The sequence below is a fragment of the Talpa europaea genome (assembly GCF_964194135.1).
Source record: "Talpa europaea genome assembly, chromosome: 15".
NCBI lineage: Eukaryota > Metazoa > Chordata > Mammalia > Eulipotyphla > Talpidae > Talpa > Talpa europaea.
In genome coordinates this window covers 11,001,403-11,023,054 of record NC_140083.1, presented here as the reverse complement: position 1 = coordinate 11,023,054, position 21,652 = coordinate 11,001,403, and the positions used below count along the sequence as shown (strand labels likewise).

Sequence of the window (21,652 nt, the reverse complement as noted above, 5' to 3'; positions counted from 1 at the left end):
TCTTCTGCACATTCCTCTGACCTTGACCTAGTCTGACCACTGGACTGGGCAAGAACATAGTCCATCAAACCTACAGGCTGTGGTTCAGTGGCTTTCATATCACGTAACAAAACACATTTGCTAGGTTCCTTCTAATTGTAAGACACATAAAAAAAATACCTAAACAATCTGCAACATATCCATAGCAATAGCTCCCCCCAAAATGGAGTCACTGTGCACATAGAGCAAAATAAAACACATACTCTGCCACTTCAAGTCCCAGCATCAAACTCAAGTTGACAATTTTTACTTTTTTATTTGAAGAAATAGCTACAGGACCAAAATTAGAGAGCTAATATTCTTTGAAAAAGACTCCAATGTTAACATCTGAAATAAAACTTTAATTTTGAACACTCCTTATTATGTAAAAATTCAAACATACACAACAGGAGAGAACACAGCCCAAATTAATGCACACCATCCTCAGGCACCACCATTCGGCTTCATCAGTTACCAACACATGAGCCTTATGGCTCGATCCATTCCCCTTTTACTTCCCCTACATACCAAGCCTTTTCATCACTAAACATATCAGTAAAACCTTACAATTTTGACTGTTGATAGTATTTGTGGAGGTTTATGCTTTATTTTTCACTGCCTTTTACTTGGAATAACTGACAACGAAAGAGAGGAGACTGATGTTTATTGAAAGCAAAGAGAAGACAATTTAGATTTTTCCGTTTTGGAGAATTTCTGGTACCTAAATACAGTTCTACTTTTCTCCTTCCACCACAGATGACAGAGGAGCTGCCACTATAGAGTCATTCGGTTTAACAAGTGCCAACTGAACAATAGGGGTAGATGCTAGAGGCTAAAGAATGAGTAAAACAAAGACCTTTTTTTCTAGAGTGGGTGAGACAGACTCTAGATTGCATTCTAGAGTGAATGGAATCTGGAATATGTGAGGTTAATGGTATTCAGAGGATACCACAGTAACAGGAACAGGGGCACTCAGACCAAATTAGGTATTATTCAAGGAAGGCTTGCAGAAAGAGATGATCTGTGTAAATGCAAAAGTGCTGTTTCACAATGATATAATAATAGGTTCAATATCAAGTTTCCTTCAAACAGATATTCTTCATTTAGTATGACAGGGAATTGAGAGGGAAATTTCCTCAAGTAATGTTAGTCTGGGAAGAGACTGGAACAATAAAAATTAAAAAACAACCAACTATATCATGTCTTGTGGGGAAATACTAAAAAGATTTGTTCTCTATTCTCAACGAGGTAGGAATCCAAATGAAGAGAAATTATACATGCATTAGAAAACTTTATTACATGAATTCAATCAAAACATACAGTTTAGGAGTAGGACAAGTGGCATGGAATGAAACATTTGAGTGGGATTGAATATAAATTAAAGCAGATCAAAAAAAAAGGAGGCCAATCGTGCAAAGAATATTAAAAGGTGAGTTTCAAGAGGTCAGGAAGTCTTTAAGAAGTATTTCTTCATTGTGTCCATTTTTGTATTGATTGACACAGCAGGGAAAGATCAAGATCTTTTATGTAAACGCTGGTTTCCAAAGAGGTATGTGTGCCTGTGTGTGTGTGTGTGTGTGTGTGTGTCTGTACTTATGTATGTTAGAGTCAGAGCTCAAAGATTTGAGAATGTACGATCTGATTCCAAGGTATTCCACTGGAATAACACACAATGTCAGACACAACCACAAAGCTTTACTCTGACAGATATCTGATTCTTGAAGCGAAAATAAACACCAAACCCATAAAAATGAAAACTATAAAAGAAACATCGGAAAATTCAATCAACACTGTAAGTTAAAAAAAAAACTTTCAAACTGTCACTCAGAAATCAATGACCATTTATAATTCTATTCTGTATCATTCTATATAGAAATATTTAAACAAAAATAACATTACCAGCTAACACTTCTATAGCATCTATTACACAGCCAGCTTTATATAATTTTCTTAGTACGAAAGAACGTGAATTTTGAAATTGAAAGGGTCAAATACTATTAAATTTTGAGGATTATTTTTTAGCCACTGTATTGCATAGCATCACAATAAATCTATCAAAACGCACAAAATATACTCAAAGCAAAGCACACCCAGGTGAAATTTAGGAGTAATAGGAAGAATGAGAAGATCTTGCAAGCACCTAGTGAGACAGAAGGAGTTACACACTATGAAATCAGCATTGAGTAAGGCCCATGACTGTCTTTCCCAGGAAAAGCTAAAAGGTAATGAATCGATGCCTTCAAAATCCTCAAACAAACAGATTTCTATGTCTAGTCAACCTACTCACATAAAAGCATTATACAGTATGCAAAGGGTCAAAAAAGTATGCTTTTTTTTTTTCAGGAATATATCAGAAGATCTGTTAACACAAAACATGAGAACAATAAAAAGAAGAAGACATGAAATTCAAGAAACAAGAAATCCAAAGATTCTATTTTCTATACTATGTTAAAAGTGGTCCTGAGCCTAATGCTCCTAAGAGGAAATTAATACGAAGGCATTCTACTGGTTTTTGAGAAATTAAAATATTTCATGTGCCTTTAGATTTATGTAGCTATATATACCTTTGCAAAGTTCTAAGCATAAAGGAGATTTTTAACTCTTACCTGTAATACAGCAGCAAATAAGTACACTACTATGAAGATTACGGTTAAAGACGTGTGCCCACTTTTCATCAGATGAATAGTGTAGAGGAAAATTAAATGTCCAGGAATCACTAGAAGCAGTAGAACTTGAGCAGACTTATTATTTACTCCTGTAATATAAAATGTAAAAGTTGTTTAAAAATCATATTTTTAGTTAATAATATATCACAGTTATTAAAATTGGAGAACTTTTTAGCTACCATATTATATAGCATCACATAAAATCTAATTGCTAAAAATAAATTTCAGCTATAATTCATTTAGTAATTCCAAATTCTTCCTACTTGTTATATGTTAATTAATGAAAGGTAGTTGAAAAAACAGCTATGAAGTTTTGGCCAGACTCTAATATCTACCATAAAAACAGAGGGAATATATTTAAAAAAAATGAAGTCATTAATGTATTGAAATTTTTAATTTTACTTTTCCTTTAAAGTTATTTCACTGATATTATAAGGCTAGGAATCTCTGATCCTCACGCAAAAGTTAATAATTACATTTATTTTCATCAGAAAAAAATGACAAGAATTACAATGTTGAAAATTGTCACCTTAGCAAATACCAGATGATTTCACTCATGGGGAATACAGAGATTACAAAGGAACTGAGGAAACTAAACCAAAACAAACTCTAGCGATATGACTGCAGAACTGAGGTGAGTAGAGAGGGAACAAAAAGAAGAGGGCCCCAATGGGCTAGGGAAAAGGCCTAGGGGTGCTTTGATGGTGGGAGAGGCGTGGTGACATGCATCTGAGGAGGTGTGAACCTGTTTCCCTAGATCAGACACAATGTCATAAAGCAATGTTAGCTCCATTAAAAATACTGAATAAAAATTAAATTGTGGTCCTTGCTTTTTGGTAATCACATGCCAAGGTGACATCAACAACATACTTTTCATATATCTGTGCTTATTATTCCCTCTCTCCTGTTTGGGATCAAAGGCCTACATGTAGAAAGGCCAAAATATGACTCTCATGAAGAAGGACAGGGTATCTGTCTCCATAAGTCACCAAGCAATGTTTTCTTGTGTGCACAGGTTTCCTCTTATCCCAGAGACAGAGATAAAAGAGAAATATTATAGAAAGCCCTCAGCAGCTACAGAACTGATACAAATTCTTTTTGTTGTTCACTGAGACTGAGTGAAAAAAAAATCCTATTTCATCTCAGAAATGGAAAAGTTGAATACCACAAACAAAATACGTATTCGACAAATGTTGCCTGTCTATACTCTGAGAGGACGAGCTCCTGAAATACAATATGCAGAAGTCCTTTTTGGCACGTACCTGGGCCAAAAAAGGTTCTAAAGGGATAGTAACAGCCTTTGGGTCCATCAGGTAGTTCTCCGGGGATGCTGTGTAAATGGAGGTAGGTAGAAATCCTGCTAGCTTGAATGGCCACCAGGTTACCACCGATACCTGAAACATAGGAGAAATGAAGCCGTTTTCTTCATATTTTAAATTTGCATAAATATGACCACATGCAGCTGCCTTATGTCACATCCTGGGCCAATAAAAAAATGAATTCTTCTATAATGTTGATTTATTTAATGTTGAGGTAGATATTCCAAAAGCATAAAATCACTGAGATGAAGGCTTCATTCATTACTCTTCCAAAGCTGACTCACTGTCTGGGCTGAAAACAGACTGGAGCAAGAAGTATTTTTTAAAAATTACTGGTAAGATATAAAACTAGATGACAAAATGGTTCATGGTTATCACTTTAATGAAAAAGAAAAAAAAATTCTAATAGACAAAGCCTGATACTTTTCTTCTAGGGTTTGGGCCTCCCTGGTGGCGCAGCGGTTGAGCGCTGGGTTGCGAAGCTGCCCGCAGCCTCTGCAGCGCCGGTTCGATCCCCGGCTGCTCCCTGGCCACCAGAGGAGGGTCCCACATGGCGCGCAGACCTCTCCTGCCGCCCGCTGCTCCCCTCAGCGGTGTACTTCGGTCCTTCTGCCTGCTCTGCTCCCCGCTCTGGCTCTGGTGAATTCTCTCACCCTCCCGCGCTTCTGACTGTGCCCAGTGCTTGTATAAATAAATAAATAAATCTTAAAAAAAAAAAAAAGCTTAATAGCAACTTAAATAAAAAACATTTAAAAAAAAAAGAAATTGGTATAAGACAACAAACCACAAAGACTTCAGGAAAGTCATCTTTTAATCTAGATGATTTAAAAAAAAAAAGAAAGAAAGAAATTGGTATAAGACAACAAACCACAAAGACTTCAGGAAAGTCATCTTTTAATCTAGATGATCCTCTCATATACTCTGAAGAAAAGAAGCTGAAGAGGTGAAATGATTTCCAAAGGTGGGAAGTTCCTCCAATGTGAGAGGGCAACAAATGACTTTTCCTTTTATGGAGTTTGGGAGAAAGGGGTAGTAGCCTTAAAAGCATATCATAAGGAAACAACTGAAAAATTCAAATTCGTAAATGCGTAACTTCTTAGAATACCTGGAGCCCTGGGTGTCCACACTCACTTGTCAGCTATTTCCACAAGTCTCTGTCGGGTGCTTGTGAAACAGACTGAGGTCCAGCAGGGGACTTGAAAAATCACCCTGGCAGCACACAGGCAGGAAATCCCATCTGCCCCTGAACCCCTCCTATGTTGCAAAAGCTGCTTAGGGCAGTGGAGGAAATACTTGAGCTACCTAGTCCCAGGCAAAGACCAGTTGCCACTGGAGGAAGAATAGAAGCAAAGGATATCTGCTGCTGAAACAAAAGAAAATCTACCAGTTGCTGACAAATCAAGTTACATTTGACTGTCAATGGGGGAGGGGAAAAATATTGATCCCCTATCTCTGAGAATGCAAAGGGGTTGCCTACAATTGAGGGTAGAGTAAGAGAATCCCACATCCCACCCCATGCCTTGACCAAGTAACAAGCAAATAGCAGCAGCCCCCACAGAAGAAGAGCAGGAGCACAGTCAAGCCTTCCATGCTGCAGGGACCAACGTTCCAGACCTCACACTAAGCATAAGGTAGCAGGCCCCTCAATACAGAACCTGGAAGGCAGTGCTGTACCAGATGTCACTATAATAACCACCACCCCATCCCCACACAAACCCAGCTCATCCACTAACTAGATTCAACCCTCCATACTCCTGAGTAACAGAAGAAAATGTTATTTCCAGGCATAAATAATATTTATCTCAATTTCCAATGTTCTGGTATATATAATGTCCAGCATTCAATAAAAATATAGACAGTCAAAAGGAAGAAGTTGGGGGACCCAGAGATGATACAAGTGTCAAAACTATGTGACAAAGACTTCAAAATAGCTATGATCACCATTAATATGTTAAAGGGCCTAATGCAAAAGATATACAACATGCATTAAAAGATGTGGATATATGGGGCCTCCCTTAGTGGTGCAGCGGTTGAGCTCTGGGTTGCGAAGCTGCCGGCAGCCTCTGCAGTGTAGGTTCGATCCCTGGCCGCCGGCAAGGGTCCAACATGGTGCGCAGACCTCTCCTGCCGCACCTGCTGCTCCCCTCAGCAGTGTTACTTCGTCAGTCTGCCTGTTCTGTTCCCCGCTCTGGCTCTGGTGAATTCTCTCACCCTTCTGTGCTTCTGACTGTACCCAGTGTTTGTATAAATAAATTAATTAATTTTAAAAAATGTGGATATAAATAGGTTAAAAGTATGGAGACAGACCTACCATGTAAACACAAATGAAAAGAAAGCTAGGGTGGCAATATCAGCATCAGGGAAAAAAACTTTATAACAAAGATTATTACTAGGCATAAATATATTGAATAAAGGTTGAGGAAGGCAACAAAAAGTCGTAACAATCCTAAATGTAGATGCACCTAAGCATTATCTCCAGATACATAAAGCAAAATACTATAAATCTGGAAGAAATATGAAATTGTAAGAGCTGGAAATCTTAGAATGCGTTCATGCAGGGCTCCATTTGATTCACACTTGCAGAGGGAGATTTTTCTTTTCTTTTTTTTTTTTTTGTGGGACCCTCGTCAGCGGCCCGGGAACAAACAGGCGCTGCAGAGGCTGCGGGCAGCCTCGCAGCCCAGAGCTCAACTGCTGCGCCACCGGGGGAGGCCCTGCAGAGGGAGATTTTTAAACAAGACCTAGGGAATAATTTCAACAGGAAGCCTGAACTAGGTAGCGAGTCAAAAGCTTTGAAGTCATCAGAATCAGAAGACAACAGACCTCGACCAGGATGATCACCAATTGTTGCATCCAGATATCTGGATGCAAAACAACTGATTTCTTATTCTGCTGCTCCCTCATACATACAGTGGCTAGAGGATGAATCCTTTGCTTGACTATTTATGATGTGCTGTTTAGCGCCAGCAATCAGGTACATACTATGGAGAAACCCAGCTTTAGCAAGCTTTCAGTCTGAACAATTTATCTGGGGTTATATATAATTATTATGTTCAGAAATACAGGTTGAGTGATTCTGCTCAATGCCATTCTACGTGACTTATATACAACCTGACGTGTAGTGAAATTTTGGTGTTCAATGCATTCTAATAGTGATAAATCTCTATTCTATAAATAAGAATTTAACATTGTTTTTGTCATGGGGGAAAAAATTAGAGAAACAAGGACACCATGAAGCCTCCCCCCTTAAAGTTAACACACTGATTTCTTACATTAATACACTAAAAATAAAGCAATTTGAATGTTATATTTTTTAAATGAAATTACAACTCCATCTTAAACTAAATGTAGCTTCACAATTTCCTTACCATGTCTCATTTAGCAAATAAAAAATTCATTAAAAGTGCTTAAGATACTTAAAATATAGTTTATCATAAAAAAGGTTTAAAAATATGCATCCCAAGGAGTTCTAAAAAATTTCCTAGAAGAAAACAAATTTCTTGTAAAATATGTTTAAAAGGGAAACAAAGTCACATTGACCAGGAGGAATAATTAAGGCTCATGAATGCAGAGCTCTGTTCTCTGTGGAGCTGCCTCTGGCTCGGACCACGTGGGTTTGCAAACGGCCTTGCCACTCACTGAGACTTCAGTGATACTCAGCATTCGATCCTATACACTGAAAAGTGAGGATAATTTAATATCTACCTCATCAGAGATAACATTAAATAAAGTAATGAAAACATGAAAGATACAACAGTTGCTGGACATGGTGTAGGAACTGTGCTGCTTTTCAATTAACTCACATTTCTCATTTTTAAAAAAGAGAATAAGTCACTTGATGCCCATATTTAAAACAATCATTTAAATTGCCTTCTGTTTACTCACTGGATTTTCCACAAGAGGGTAGTGATGACTATTTTTAAAAGTGGGGATGTTCTAAATCTGAGCTCACTTTCTAAAGTAAACAAGGGTGGCAGAACACTGAATAACTGGCAGGTATTGATACACATCTGATAATAGCACATAAACAAGGCCAGTAACATTTCTAACTGGAAGTAAGTTAACATAGCCTAGAAATTACCACATCTGTAAAAAAATAAAAATAAAAACGCATTTGTTTCCTTTGCCCTGGACATGGGAAGGGCATATTAATATTCTACAATACAAGCACTTTCACAAAGAGTTACTGGGTAAGCCAACAAGAACAGCCTGTAATCAGCCAAGGATTTCCCTTCATAGCCCCTCAAAAAAGAGAATGAGATGCTTATACTAAATGGAAAAGGAAAGACTGCATTCAGAAACATTCTTCGATGCCAGATATTTGCCACAGGAATGCATAAATGGTAGGTTCATCTTCATTTACGCTGGAAATTCTCTTGGGGATAATGTTTTGTCTGGTATTTTATTAGATATGGAATCCTTAAAAGTGCAGAAAGCATAATGCATTACTCTGAGAATGTAGCTGCTACTTGCAACTCGCCTTGATTGAGTTGAAACAATAATTAGCGTTCTCTTCCACAAAACCACATGAGTAGTTTTGCAGAACTACTTTCATTTCCTTTTTACTATGTCCAGACTATCATATGTGATGATGAATACACATAAGCCCTTAGAAATAGTGGACTTATGCTTTCCTCTTCCATGTGCTCCCTGACCTGATTCACCCCATTGTCCAGGAAACACAGGCACAACTGATATCTGACAATTGCACTAAGCTAAAAATAAAATGAATTGACATGTTCGAAACAGACTGGCATATTTTTTCCAGATAAGATGACTAAAATCTTTTTTTTTAAAGATTTATTTATTTATACAAGAACGGGGTATAGGCCAGATGTGCGGGACGGTGAGAGGATTCACCAGAGGCAGATCGGGAGAGCAGGGAACAGAACAGGCAGACTGACGAAATACATTGCTGAGGGGAGCAGCGGGCCAGACAGGAGAGGTCTGCCGCGCCATGTGGGACCCTAGCTGGCCAGCCAGGATTGAACCAGCGTTGCAGAGGCTGTGGACAGTTTCACAGCACTGGGCTCAACCACCTGCACCAACCAGGGGAGACCCAAGATGACTAAAATCTTGAAGTAAACAACATAATGTGGAAGAGCTAATTAAAGTGTTAACCTCCCATGTGCTCACCATAATCTCTGGTTATATTTTGAAATTAAAGCAGTATTATTACCTTGGAAATCACTTTCTTTAATTGACTGTACAACAGATCTAGTATCTCCCATCCATACTCACTTGTTGAAGCCACCTCCACACACCTGCATTTCCACCTATTTTCCTTTCACAATGTCTTATCCAAATCCACACATAGAAATTACTCTTTTAGTTTCCAGAAATAAAATGCGGATATTAATTATGCTTTTGTGCTTTATATAAATGGAACCCTCTATTATATAAGTTCTTGAGATTCATCCTTGTTGCTGTGTAAGATAAAATTCACTCATTTTATTGCTAACAGTATTCTATTATGAGACTATACCTTCATTTATTTAGTTATTACTCCTATTAAACTAAAAACTTGAACTTGCAAATGACTTCTTAGTTACTAAACAGGAGGTCCCTTTTGAATCACTTTTCTTAGCTACACTAACTTAGCTCCTCCTCCTCAACAGTTGATCTCTAATACAGCTCTTTCTTCTTTTGTCCACAAAATATTCACTCCTTGGATCTCTAACCTCTTTTATTTTTTTATTTTTTGGTCTAACCTCTTTTAGTATCTAAAGTGCTCCTCCCCCAACATTCACTCCTATCTAAAGAGATTTTAGAACATACCAAATAGAAGGAAATGCTGAGAAATCAATTTCTCCAGTTTCACACAGAAGAAATGAAGGAAAGTAATAAATGTTGCCATCGCTGCTAATTTTTTTATTAATAAATTTTTATTGAGGAAACATTGGTTTATAAGATTTTATAAGTTTCAGGTGCACAGCTTTATAATTCCCCATCTGTATGTATACTTTACATCACGATCACCACCAAAAGTCTAGTTTCCCCCCATTGCCATACAGTCACCCCTTTTGCCTGTTTCTCCCAACTCCTAACCTGATTTTTTATACAAACAGGAGGAACCATTTTTTCTATTTTTGCCTATTGAAAGCACATCTCAAGTACCTGCTAAACTCCATGAAAATGTTTTGGTTATGATCTAAGCTGCATTATTTAACGAGATAATTTCCTCAAATTTAGTGACATATTCAGCAACAAAACGAAGCATGTGCCTTAACTCATGCATTTATTCACCCAGCAATTACCAAATCAAAACAGGCTAGACACTATTCATTTCAAAAGTGAAATTATACAAAATAAGTATATACTATAATAAAAGTATTAAATGTATAAAAGTCTGCTTTGGAATCTGAGAAAAGATAACTAATGTATTGTTATCAGAGAAAAGCAACTAACTCTGCCTGAATATCTACTTTGCAGAAGAGGTAATGCTTTTATTGGGTCTGAATTAATGAGCAAAACTTGGTAAATAAGGGGAGTAAGACAGAGGGAACAGTAGGTACAAAGGTTCGGTATAGAGAAACAACTTGATCTATTTGAAAAAGCATAGAAAATTCAGCAAGACAAAAGGTTGAAGAGTTGGCAGACTTGTAGAGAAATAAAACTGAAGAGGGGGATTTTAGGGCAGACTGGGTCTAGGGTGTTATGCTAAACAATTTCATGCAGGTAACTCAACTGTGATCTTTAAGCAAGCAAGGGACAAGGTCCACTTTGTTCTTTAGGAAGGTGATTCTAGCAACAATATGGGTGAGAAAAGAGGCTGGGAAGTAATTTATACAGATGAACTCAGGTAAGATTCTGAACAAAAACAGGGATAATAGAGACAAAGGGTTGAGACTAATTCAAGTAGTATTTTAAGAGCAGATAAGAGGAGACAGTATAAGAGAAAGGGAGTATGTGATGACTTTGGGATGCACCGTTTGGTACACTGGATACATATAATACCACTAACTGACAGAGAAACACAGGAGGAAAAGCAGGTTTGGGAGTAAGGGGAGAAAATGAGCTCAGATTTTGTGTTTTGGGTCTTTCCTTGTGGGTAAATTCAGTTTAAAGTATGGATCTGAAAGTGAACAGATAGGATTAGGAGTAAAGAGTTGAAATCACATGAAGAATACAATTTCTAGTTTTAAAATAAATAAGTCCTGGGAATGTAATATACAACTACAGTTAATGATACTTACTGCATAATGCATTGTTCTCAGTCTCATCACAAGAAAAAAAATGTGTAACTCTGTGTGATGATAGTTGTTAACTAAAGGCTTATTGTGATGATCATTTTGTAGTATGTACAAATATTGATCATAACATTATAGGCCTAAAAATAATTCAGTGTTATATGTCCATTATGCCTCAATAAAAAATAAATTGAAAACATGAAACTCGCTTCCACCATTCTGAAGAAGATGGAATGAATCCTCTATCAATGTTTTTAAAAAGTGGAATTTAACATCAAATGAGCTCACTCTTATAACTAACTAAGGTTTACTTTCTAAGATACAGAAAAAGATTTTACTACCAGGCAATGCCATAGCAGCAATGTCCAATGAGGACACTTTATGAAGCTCCAGCACTGTTTCTTATGTAAGGTGAAACAACAGAAAAACTCATGAAAGCCTTACTAATTATGGGGCTGTTGTGATTTAAGGTGAATCTCTCACTAACAGGTTGGGCAACACAGCTCTAACAGTTACGATGGAATCTAGTTAGAGTGATAAAGGCCGATGCATCCAATAGGGTATAGCAAGCGTGAAAGCTAAGCAGCAGACCTCAAACTTGATTTGACAGATAGGAGGAAATCACTGTTAAGTTGGTCATTTTAAGCCAGATGCAATAAAAACAATGTTTAAAGAAAATGTTTACTTTGCATTGAGTGCGGAGTGAGTCCAGAAGGCTAATCTATTATTGCTTGACTGAAGGTTGGAGAGAGACATTAGCAGACAACAATGGTAAAAGACAGAAAAACAAGGTTGGTCACTGTTTATGAAAAAATGAAGGGGCAGGTTGAATCAAGTGGATCCATAATTTTAAGGGTGAACAGAAAAGTGGGCACCAAGAAAATTAAAAAACGGTTCACAGGGTTATTCTAAAGGTACACAAAAATGAAAATGTTCACAGAATTTTAGACATAAAATTAGATTTTGGAGAACTTGCTCTTGTGTAACATTTTCTTACAGATAAATATACAAAAGTAATTTATTGTAAGTGTGTAGTAAGTCCTGTGACATGTTTTCTCCCAAGCAGAATTACTTTTAAATTTATTGGCTTATGCTATACTAAAATATATAATTTAATGGCCGCCAGCCCAAAGCCAGTAGATTAAAATGATCTATTAAATTGAATTCATACAAAAATCCCTATGAACTTGAATGTTATAACTACTATTTTATAGATAAGAAAAAATATAAGACAGCTTTTAAAGGATTCAGGAGAGAAGAGACAGATTTGAATAGACTAAACTGACTCAAGCACTCCTTAATCTTATCTGCCTCAAATTCATCTATGAGATTTGACAAGAGTAGCAACAAAACAACATAGATAGTAGATAGGACCAAAGCATGCAGAACTGAAATATCGTATTTGGCACACTAACCTCAAAAATTGGAATGACTTGCTTTTCAATTAACATCTAGTGATAAGATTAAGAAACAGTCCTTTTCAAAAATGTATTCTGTATACTGAGAACAGGAATGTAATTTCCACCATGAGCAACAAAGTGGGGTTAAAGGGAAAACAGAAGAGTAGGAATATGGTCCTAAAATTTCTAGTAATACTTTGGTATATGTAAAGATTTCACATTATAACAAAACAGCACATCTGATTCTTACCGTTAATAACTGGTGTGTAAACAACAATCCCAACCAAGTTTGGATCAGATACAGTTGTGTCCAGAATAAGTCCCCCAATGCTGAAAGACAAAATCATATAACTTAGGGAAGAGGAAAGGAAATGCACTAATTTGTTCTTGATATATAAACACTTCTACTTTTAAAAACAAAATATTAAGGCATTAAAAAATGGAGAAAATGATGGGCCTCCCCTGGTGGCACAGCGGTTGAGCGCTGGTCTGCGAAGCTGCCCGCAGCCTCTGCAGCGCTGGTTCAATCCCCGGCTGCCAGCGAGGGTCCCACATGGCACGCAGACCTCTCCTGCCACGCCTGCTGCTCCCCTCAGCAGTGTATTTTGTCACTTTGCCGTTCTGTTCCCCGCTCTAGCTCTGGTGAATTCTCTCACCCTCCCGCGCGTCTGACTGCACCCAGTGCTTGTATAAATAAATAAATAAACCTTTAAAAAAAAACTTAAAAAAAAAATGGAGAAAATGAGGAAATAGTCAAAGTAAAAAAAAAAATCAAAGGCAACTGCAAAATATTAAGAATAAAATATGGCATAAGCTGTAGCTCTGCATTTGAGGACTCACTTTATGGTCTCCAAGATATGTTATTTATGAAGAGGAAAAGCACACTTTCAGTGCACGCAAGTAACGTCTGGAAAGACAGACAAGAAAATATTAACATCCATCCCTACGGGTTGAGATTGACTGGGAAACTGATGGTCATTTTTGTACTATTCTGTAGTTAGTAATTTTTAAAAACCCTTTATTGCCGTTACAATTTAAAAAAAGTATTTTTAAAGAGTATTCTCTCTTCTTTGAAGTAACTAAGGGCATGAAGGAATGACTTTTATCATTGTATGTAAGTAGGGTGTGTTTATCACTTGCAGATTAAAATGATGCGTAGTAGCCACAGAAAGAGCTGACCTTGAGAACACAGGCCTGGAACACCTAGGTGCAGCTGTGTGATGGCAAGCCATAGCTTCACAATGTCTCATCAGAGCTTGGAGAATTTTGTTTCTGAGACCATTATCCATTGGTTAACTTCAGTCTCTCAGTCTATGTACTAGATAGCACTGCCAGTCCCAACATTTCATGGGATTCTATTGTCTAAGTCCTCCAGGAAAATGCAGTCCACATTACAGAAAAAGGAACTGTGTCACAGAATGGGGCTGCTTGTCAAAATATCAGAACAAATGTTCTTACTACTAACAGTTAACATTAGGAAATTGTTAAGCCTTTATTATCTCAATTCTTTGGCAAAACAAATTAATAATGGCTTAATAGGTCTACACTGCTAGGGGTTCCCATTAAAAAGTCCATTTTATTAAGTCCAAAAATAGTCATCTTTAGAAATATTTTAATATTTTAAGTGCTAATTTTAAAAATGCATATATCGTAGGACAAACTCATTATGTGTCAAGGAAAAAAAATCATTCTGTGGATACAACACAAACACTTGTTAAAATATAGTTTAAAATGTTTGTTACTTGGGTCGTAAAACTTACTATAGAAAAATTAGAAATAGAAACACAAAAGAAGAAAATATAAATGAGCCACAGGTACAGCATTCAGAGTTCTACAGTTCGTCTGCTGGCATATCGCCACCCAGACATATTTTAACAAGCATATTTTAAAAAATAAAACTGGCTGAAATTATGAAAGTCATTTTCTGTTATTAAATTTTATTTTTACCAAACATACGTGCATTATTTTAATAGCGAAAGGTCCACAAAGCTTATAAAACAGTCCTCAACCCCACGTATAGATCTTGCTCTCCACTAGGATCCCTTTTCAACTTCTTTTTTTTTAAAGATTTATTTATTTATTTATACAAGAACCAGGGTACAGGCCAGATTCATGAGAGGGTGAGAGGATTTACCAGAGACAGAGCGGGGAGCAGAACAGGCAGACTGACGAAATACACTGCTGAGGGGAGCAGTGAGCGCGGCAGGAGAGGTCTGCGCGCCATGTGGGACCCTCGCCGGTGGCCAGGGATTGAACCAGCGCTGCAGAGGCTGCGGGCAGCTTTGCAGCCCAGTGCTCAACCGCTGCGCCACCAGGGGAGGCCCCCTTTTCAACTTCTTTAGCTATTGCTTCTAGCACTTAATTCTGTATTTTTAAATAACATGGTTATAAATATGCTCTTTCTTGATATGTGATTTTAAACGTTTACCGCCTGGCTTCCTGCTACAGCAGATGAGGACTGAGTCTCACTCTTTCTTCCCTCTTTTGTCCCTTCACAATTCCCTTCTTCCCACTATCCTGCCAATTTTTGGCAAAATATTTAGGATTGACTTAATAATAACCAAGGAATCATTATTCAAAGCTGAGTTGCAAAGCCTATTAGACCACAGCTTCTGTTAGTTCTCCCGGAATACTGATGACATTTTTTGTTTGTTTGTTTGTTTTTAACTGTCCCTGCACTTTCTTTGAGTAACACTTTGGGGGGGGGGGGCAGAGGGATCGCTATCCTTCATGTTAGAAGCCTTAATCAAATGTCTGACGATCCTTCACTATTTCAAGAATAAAAACATTGGGACTTTGCTCTTGGTAAGTCAGGGGGCTGCAGGGCCTACGGAGAGCTCTCCACATACACAGCAAGGTCTGTAAGTGGGAGCAGGGAAAAACCCCGGGGAGGCATGCAGCTTGCTCACTAAAGGACCCACAAGGGTCAATATATGCATGTTTTTTTTTTTTTCTGTTGTGCTGATGAGTTTTCCCAGAAAGAAATTTTTTAGTTTTCTGCCTGGGACATAAAGCTGCCACCAGCATTCTATGAGCAAAGAAAAGGGAATGGAAAACCCCAGTTAGCACGTAGACTTTCACTTCATTTTCTTTCCTACAGTGTCCACTCAGCATCCTCACACATGCGGGTGTCCCTGAACCAGGGCATCTCTGGAGTTAAGTCTTGTCTGCCCTTCAGGTGGGCAAACTGGAGAAGGGCTTTTGGGCTCTTGATGTTCCTTACACAAACTTGCAGTCTGTCTTCATTTCAGCTTTCAGAAGTACTTTATGCCTCTCATTCCTCTGCTGTCCTGGGTTTCTGTGGGTCAGCTCGACTTATTTCTGATGTGTATCCCCCTATTTCATTCTGCTGGTTCAGTTCACCACCATCTGACACCTATCTTACTAATCTTGTTGAATCTTTCACCTGCTGTCTTCTCTGAGTACCTGTCTTTGTAGTATTAGACCTTTTTTCACTCTTTTACTGTCATGTTAGTAGTTTCACGAAGGCTATAAATGTGTCCATCAACCACATTTAACAGGAAATTCATACTCTTTTCTCACTTGCTCTTTTCACCAAACGTATAATGAACAACTTTCATGTCAACAGAAATGTTACAGTGTGAGCCTCTGTGGCTGGCAACACTAGAGCGATGTGTCACCTAACAATGGGGACGTGGTCTGAGAAATGCATCACTAGGCCATGTACCATCATGCAAACCTCACAGAGTGTACTTCCACAAACCGAGATGGCACGGCTCACAACACCCCAAAACCCCATGAGGGAGCCTACTGTCACCACCACCGGACGGCCACCATTGACCAAAACGTCCTTCAGCAAAGCATGACTATGTGTTGCAACTTACCTGACCAATAGCTGATTGCTAGACTTCTACATTGCTTTTTTTTTCTGTTATTAAAACTTGTGCTGTAATGGGATCCTTGCAAACTAAACATTTGCATATATCCTTAATTATATCAAGGCTTGTCAGAATCCTTGAAGTAGCAGTAGTCAAATAAAAATAGGCAGTTAATTTGTTTTAATGCACATATACGTACATGCAGACAGAGTACACACACTTCACCACTAACCTACTTATAACCATTGCTGTTATGACCGGCTCCCAGCCCGAGTGGAGAACTGTCCTTGTGGCTGGGTGTTTGGCAGCTATTATAATCCAGATAGGAGTCAGAGCCAGGAAAAAGACACCAACCAGTGGAGAAATATAGTAGTAGGTCTCTAAAATTTAAAAAAAAAAAGAAAAGGACATTTCAATCTTTCTTTTAATCGTAGCAAATGGACACATTAAAATTTTATCAGAAGCTATGATATTATCAAACATTCATGTATTTTCTATAAATTTCAAACTACTTTAAAACTGTCAATAAGATAAAAAATATTAAATAATGTAACTAAAAACAAATACACTTGTTTGACAAGTATCTACTGAAAGAGTTATATACCTAGGTAGGAACAGCAATAATAACGACTAGAACAACAATAAAACAGTTAATATTTATTGGGCTTCTCTACCTACCAAATACTAAATGCTTTATATTCATCTTCTCAGTTTATTGTCCTCACAACTGTGTTATTTTTAGTTTATGAAGAAACTGAGGCTTGCGTGTTTAAGTATACAGCCAGGAAATAGCAAAAGTTGGGAAAAATGACATCTGGCTGACACCAAATTTTGTGGTCTAAACTATGAAGTCAAATGGCATATTGTTTTCACCTGCAAGGCTCCAACAGTCCAAGCATTCCACAGAATATTGGCCAATAAGTTGACAATCGATAGCTCCCCCAAGCTAAGTGGTGTTCAAGCTCCAAAATAAAATTTAAAAAGTATCTTAATACAGTTAAACAGATCGCTTCACTACAGCACTACTTGGACCTTCTAATATGCTATGGGGGACTATAGTACATTTATTAACCACCATCTGGTAACACAAACCAGGTACGTAGCTAACATTTATTGAAAATGTACCATCATTGTCATCATCACTGCCATTATTATTCCCATCTCACCATCTGGGACATGCTGGGGTGGCTGTGTCCCAGGATCTTGTGGTGACTGTCTCACTTGATCACAAGTATTTTTTCTCCCGCCTTCTTGGCAGACTTTTCTAGGGAGAGTCTAAGGAAGTTCACTGGCCTTGGGGCTGGCTATTTGTCTTGCTTTGTAGACATGATGTATACAACTTCTGAACAAAATCTTACTCATCACTAAAGATGTTTAAGCTAGGTAGAAACTCAATTTTTCTTTTCAGTAGGAACCACTGCTATAGATGCCAAAGAAATATCCAAACGAATTTTATTCTCAGGACTTTACCTGACTTGCCATCGCATCTTCACAGTAACTATGCTGACAAAATTCATTTACATTTTTTCATTCATTGAAAGAAATATGACCAATGTAATAGATAGTGTCATTTTCTCCATGATTTTTTTTTTAAAAAGGAAAAACCTTATGCATTCCTAGTTCTTGATAAACCATGGCGGAAGGATAAATAACATTTCTATCTGGAAGCATTCTCACCTCCTAAACCAACTAAGATTGCCAACAATCTCTTAGAAGATCTAATAGAAAATGATAAGCACTGAAGTCCACAAAACACAGATGGAAAGAGTGCCGGGTCAGATCAGCTTTTTATTTCATTTCCAGGTCAAGAGAAGAGCAGCAGCTCGGTGCCATGCTTTAAATTATACCCAACATGAAATTTCTGGAAAGGCATCTGAAGTTGAAAATGAGCCCACCACCCACACCCCAGAGCCACCACCTTGGATTTCCAAAGAGGGGAACATTTTTCTCAGGAAATAAATTAAAAATAATAAATGGACCATTCCTCCAAATGTTAATAAGAGTTATCATGCGCCCCAGCAAGTCTACTCCTAGGTATATGCCAAGAGACCTGAAAACAAATGTTCACACAAAAAATACACAAGAAGGTTCACAGCAACATTATTTGCAATAGCCAGAAAGTGAAAACAACTCAAATGCCCATCAAATGGTGACAAATGTGAAACACATATACACTAGAATACTTTTAATCCACATTTGGGATGTTACTCCATAGTGCTATTTTCGGTACTGATTCAGGTTACAGTACAGATGAACCTTGAAAACATGCTAACAAGCCAGGAAAGGATTTTCCCTTGAACCGCCTAGAAGAAACCAGTCCTGCCAATACCTTGATTTTAGCCCTGTAAAAATCATTTTGGACTCTCGTCTCCAGGACTGTCAGAAAACTAATTTCTATGTTTTACTGCAGCCCAGGTGTGTGGTAATGTATCCCAGTAGTGATAGGATATTAAAACAGGTGTACACACAGAAATTTGTGGAATTTTATGCCACTAAATGTCCAAGTGCATTAGTAATGATTCTATGCACAGGTAAATTACAGAATAGTAAAATTAGGACAAAATGTTTACAATTGTTAAGACTGAACTTCACCTCTGAACAGAACTGCTACCTGTTTCATTCCTGGCTTTCACCTTTTATTAGACTGTTGGTGACATTTTGTAACTACCGCTCAGTAATTTCATTAATAGCATTTATTATTCTTACCCTATATTCTTCTGAAATATGTAGTCATTATGAGTGGCATTTTTATGTTAGCGCGTTCTGTGTGAACAAAGCAATGGGCATTTTAAGTTAACAATTTTTAAAATGTCCATTATAATAACCATCAGATTTTTCCACTATATAGACCTTCTAGGAATCACTCTAAACTCACATGGTACATTGCTAAAAATCTCTAAAGAGTGATTTGAAAAATAAATTTAGATTCTGCTCACATCACCACTTCAAGGCAGTGATATTTAGAATGTTCTGGAAATAACCAGGTGTCATTCCTGTTAGTCTCCACAGGACTAAAATAACCCGAGGCTGGTTGCTATTGTTCTTATAACTTCAATGACGACATCTTTTTAAAGTTAACCTTGAAGAAAGAAATCAACATTTTGTTTCTCAGATCCTGTCTCAAAAAAAAATGAAAAGCTGATAATTTTCAAATCAATAAACATCACATACATACAAGAATTATATAGCCATATGGTTATAAATAATTGAAAAAAATTTTAAAATTCTCTTAAAATGTGTAGACAAGAAAAAGGGCAATAATCATTATGTACAGCGACTGCAGTTACTGGTCCAACCTTAGATTCTCTTCATAGCTTTTGAAGATTACATGTTTAAAGATCATGTACAGGCTGAATAAATGCCTTTATATTTTCTCTACAAGTCACTGACTTTTATTTCCTCTTCTACTTGCACTTAAAATAGATCTTTTCTAGTGATATGTTGCCATTTTTACTTTGCTACAGTAATACTAATGTCCAGATACTTTTCACTAACCAAGATACCCTTCCAGTATGTTCCTGATACATGTCCTCATCGAAAGGATCCTTTTTTTTTTTTTGTGACAATCTATTATGTTATTGGACACTACTGCAAAATTGTTCAGATGGACACATATCTTCTATTTTCCAAGACCTACTCCTCCCTAAATAACTTCTACTCCCATTAATTGGGTAGCTTTCAAAAAGAACAAAGCATCTGGTAAAGTTCTATTTATTCAGCATCCTCTCTCTATATATATGGCACTATGGAATGCTACAGAAAATGTAAATAAAATAAAAGCAGCTTTGTCCTCAAGAAACTTAAACCCTCGTAGGGGAACATACTACAGCTTCAGTTAAAAGTGTTAACGACCAATGTAGTCAAGGTAAAAAGCATCATCATGGAAGGGTCGATGATATGCTCTAGGGATTCAGGGAAGAAAAGGGTCATCCAAGATGAGGGGGCCCTATGAACTTAGCATTGAGAAGTGGGGACTCTGGCCTTCATGGACAGGAGGGCGATAACACAAGAAAAAAAGGGGAAAATCACAGACATGTATGAAAATCAGTACATGGCAGAGTCTGGAGTAAAAGGTTTAAGAAAGGTCGGAGCAGGTAGGACCTTGTGAAGTAAGTTTTGCAGACTCCAGGGACCTGAACACTAACTTTCATGGGGCAACTACAAATATGAAATCAACAGGAGGCTTTGGGCTTTTTAAAAAATATACAGAGAACTGCAGAAGTGAGGAGGGAAATCCTGCATTTGCTTCAGATATCAGAAATGAGCAATTTTACCAGGACTAAAGGAAACGTAGCACACTGAATGGATAGAGAGCAAGTCCTCAGCACGCGCACCAAAACCAACAGACACGGGGAGAGCTATTTAAGGTCATTTCCAAATGTCAAAACTCTAGGTGAACAGGTAAGTGAGACTGTTTTCAACATCCACTTTTTTGCGAGCTTATACTGACAAGGCCTCTATTTATAACCAATTTCAAGCTGCCACGAAATCCTCTTTATAATCTCTCGAAACTGCTAAGCGTTCAGGAATTCAACTTTGTTTCCAAGAACTAGGCATCTCAGCAGGATGAAGGGGATTTTAATGTGCCTGTGCTTAATCTTTTTTCAGAATCCACTTACACTAGGCTCGCAGTTGCTGGTCTTCTGAGGACCCCTAGCGTTCACAACAGAAACCCAAACACGGACTTCAGAAACACCTTTACCTGCTAAATTAATGTTGGAAACAACTAGTAGCCCATTTTTTAAAATGCCATTAAAAAATAAATAAAAATGCCATTTTAGGGAAACATGATACAGACTAAACATAAAATATCCTATTTTAATTAATTCATCTTGAATTACTTTCTGTCAACTTTTAGGAGACAAGGCAACCAAGCAGTATTTTATAATAAAATTACATTTTTCCAAATTGTGATCTGTGATGGTATCATTCCATTTCACATTTTAATTTCCTGAACTAGTTAAAGTACTGGTATATCATCTATAATATGCAGAATACTGAAAATTTTATACAATACATTATGGCTATGGCTTTTATAAGGGAAGTTTATGGCTCATGTAGTTTTTTTTATTTTTTTAAAGATTTATTTATACAAGCACTGGGTACAGTCAGAAGCGCGGGAGGGTGAGAGAATTCACCAGAACCAGAGTGGGGAACAGAACAGGCAGACTGACAAAATACACGCACAGCAGGAGAGTTCTGTCGCGCCATGTGGGACCC

At 37.5% G+C, this 21,652-nt stretch overlaps 1 protein-coding gene across 1 annotated transcript in view; it reads right to left on the bottom strand.

The window, feature by feature from the left end:
• Positions 1-21,652, bottom strand: part of SLC41A2 (solute carrier family 41 member 2) — a gene marked incomplete at its 3' end in the record, with an annotated part of 51,089 nt that overhangs the window by 8,873 nt on the left and 20,564 nt on the right. The window contains exons 6-9 of the mRNA XM_084256319.1: positions 16,665-16,812; positions 12,844-12,923; positions 3,947-4,078; positions 2,625-2,773 (exon numbers count right to left, since the gene is read on the bottom strand). Coding sequence (XP_084112445.1) covers positions 2,625-2,773; positions 3,947-4,078; positions 12,844-12,923; positions 16,665-16,812 — 509 coding nt within the window. The remainder of the gene's footprint in view (positions 1-2,624; positions 2,774-3,946; positions 4,079-12,843; positions 12,924-16,664; positions 16,813-21,652) is intronic.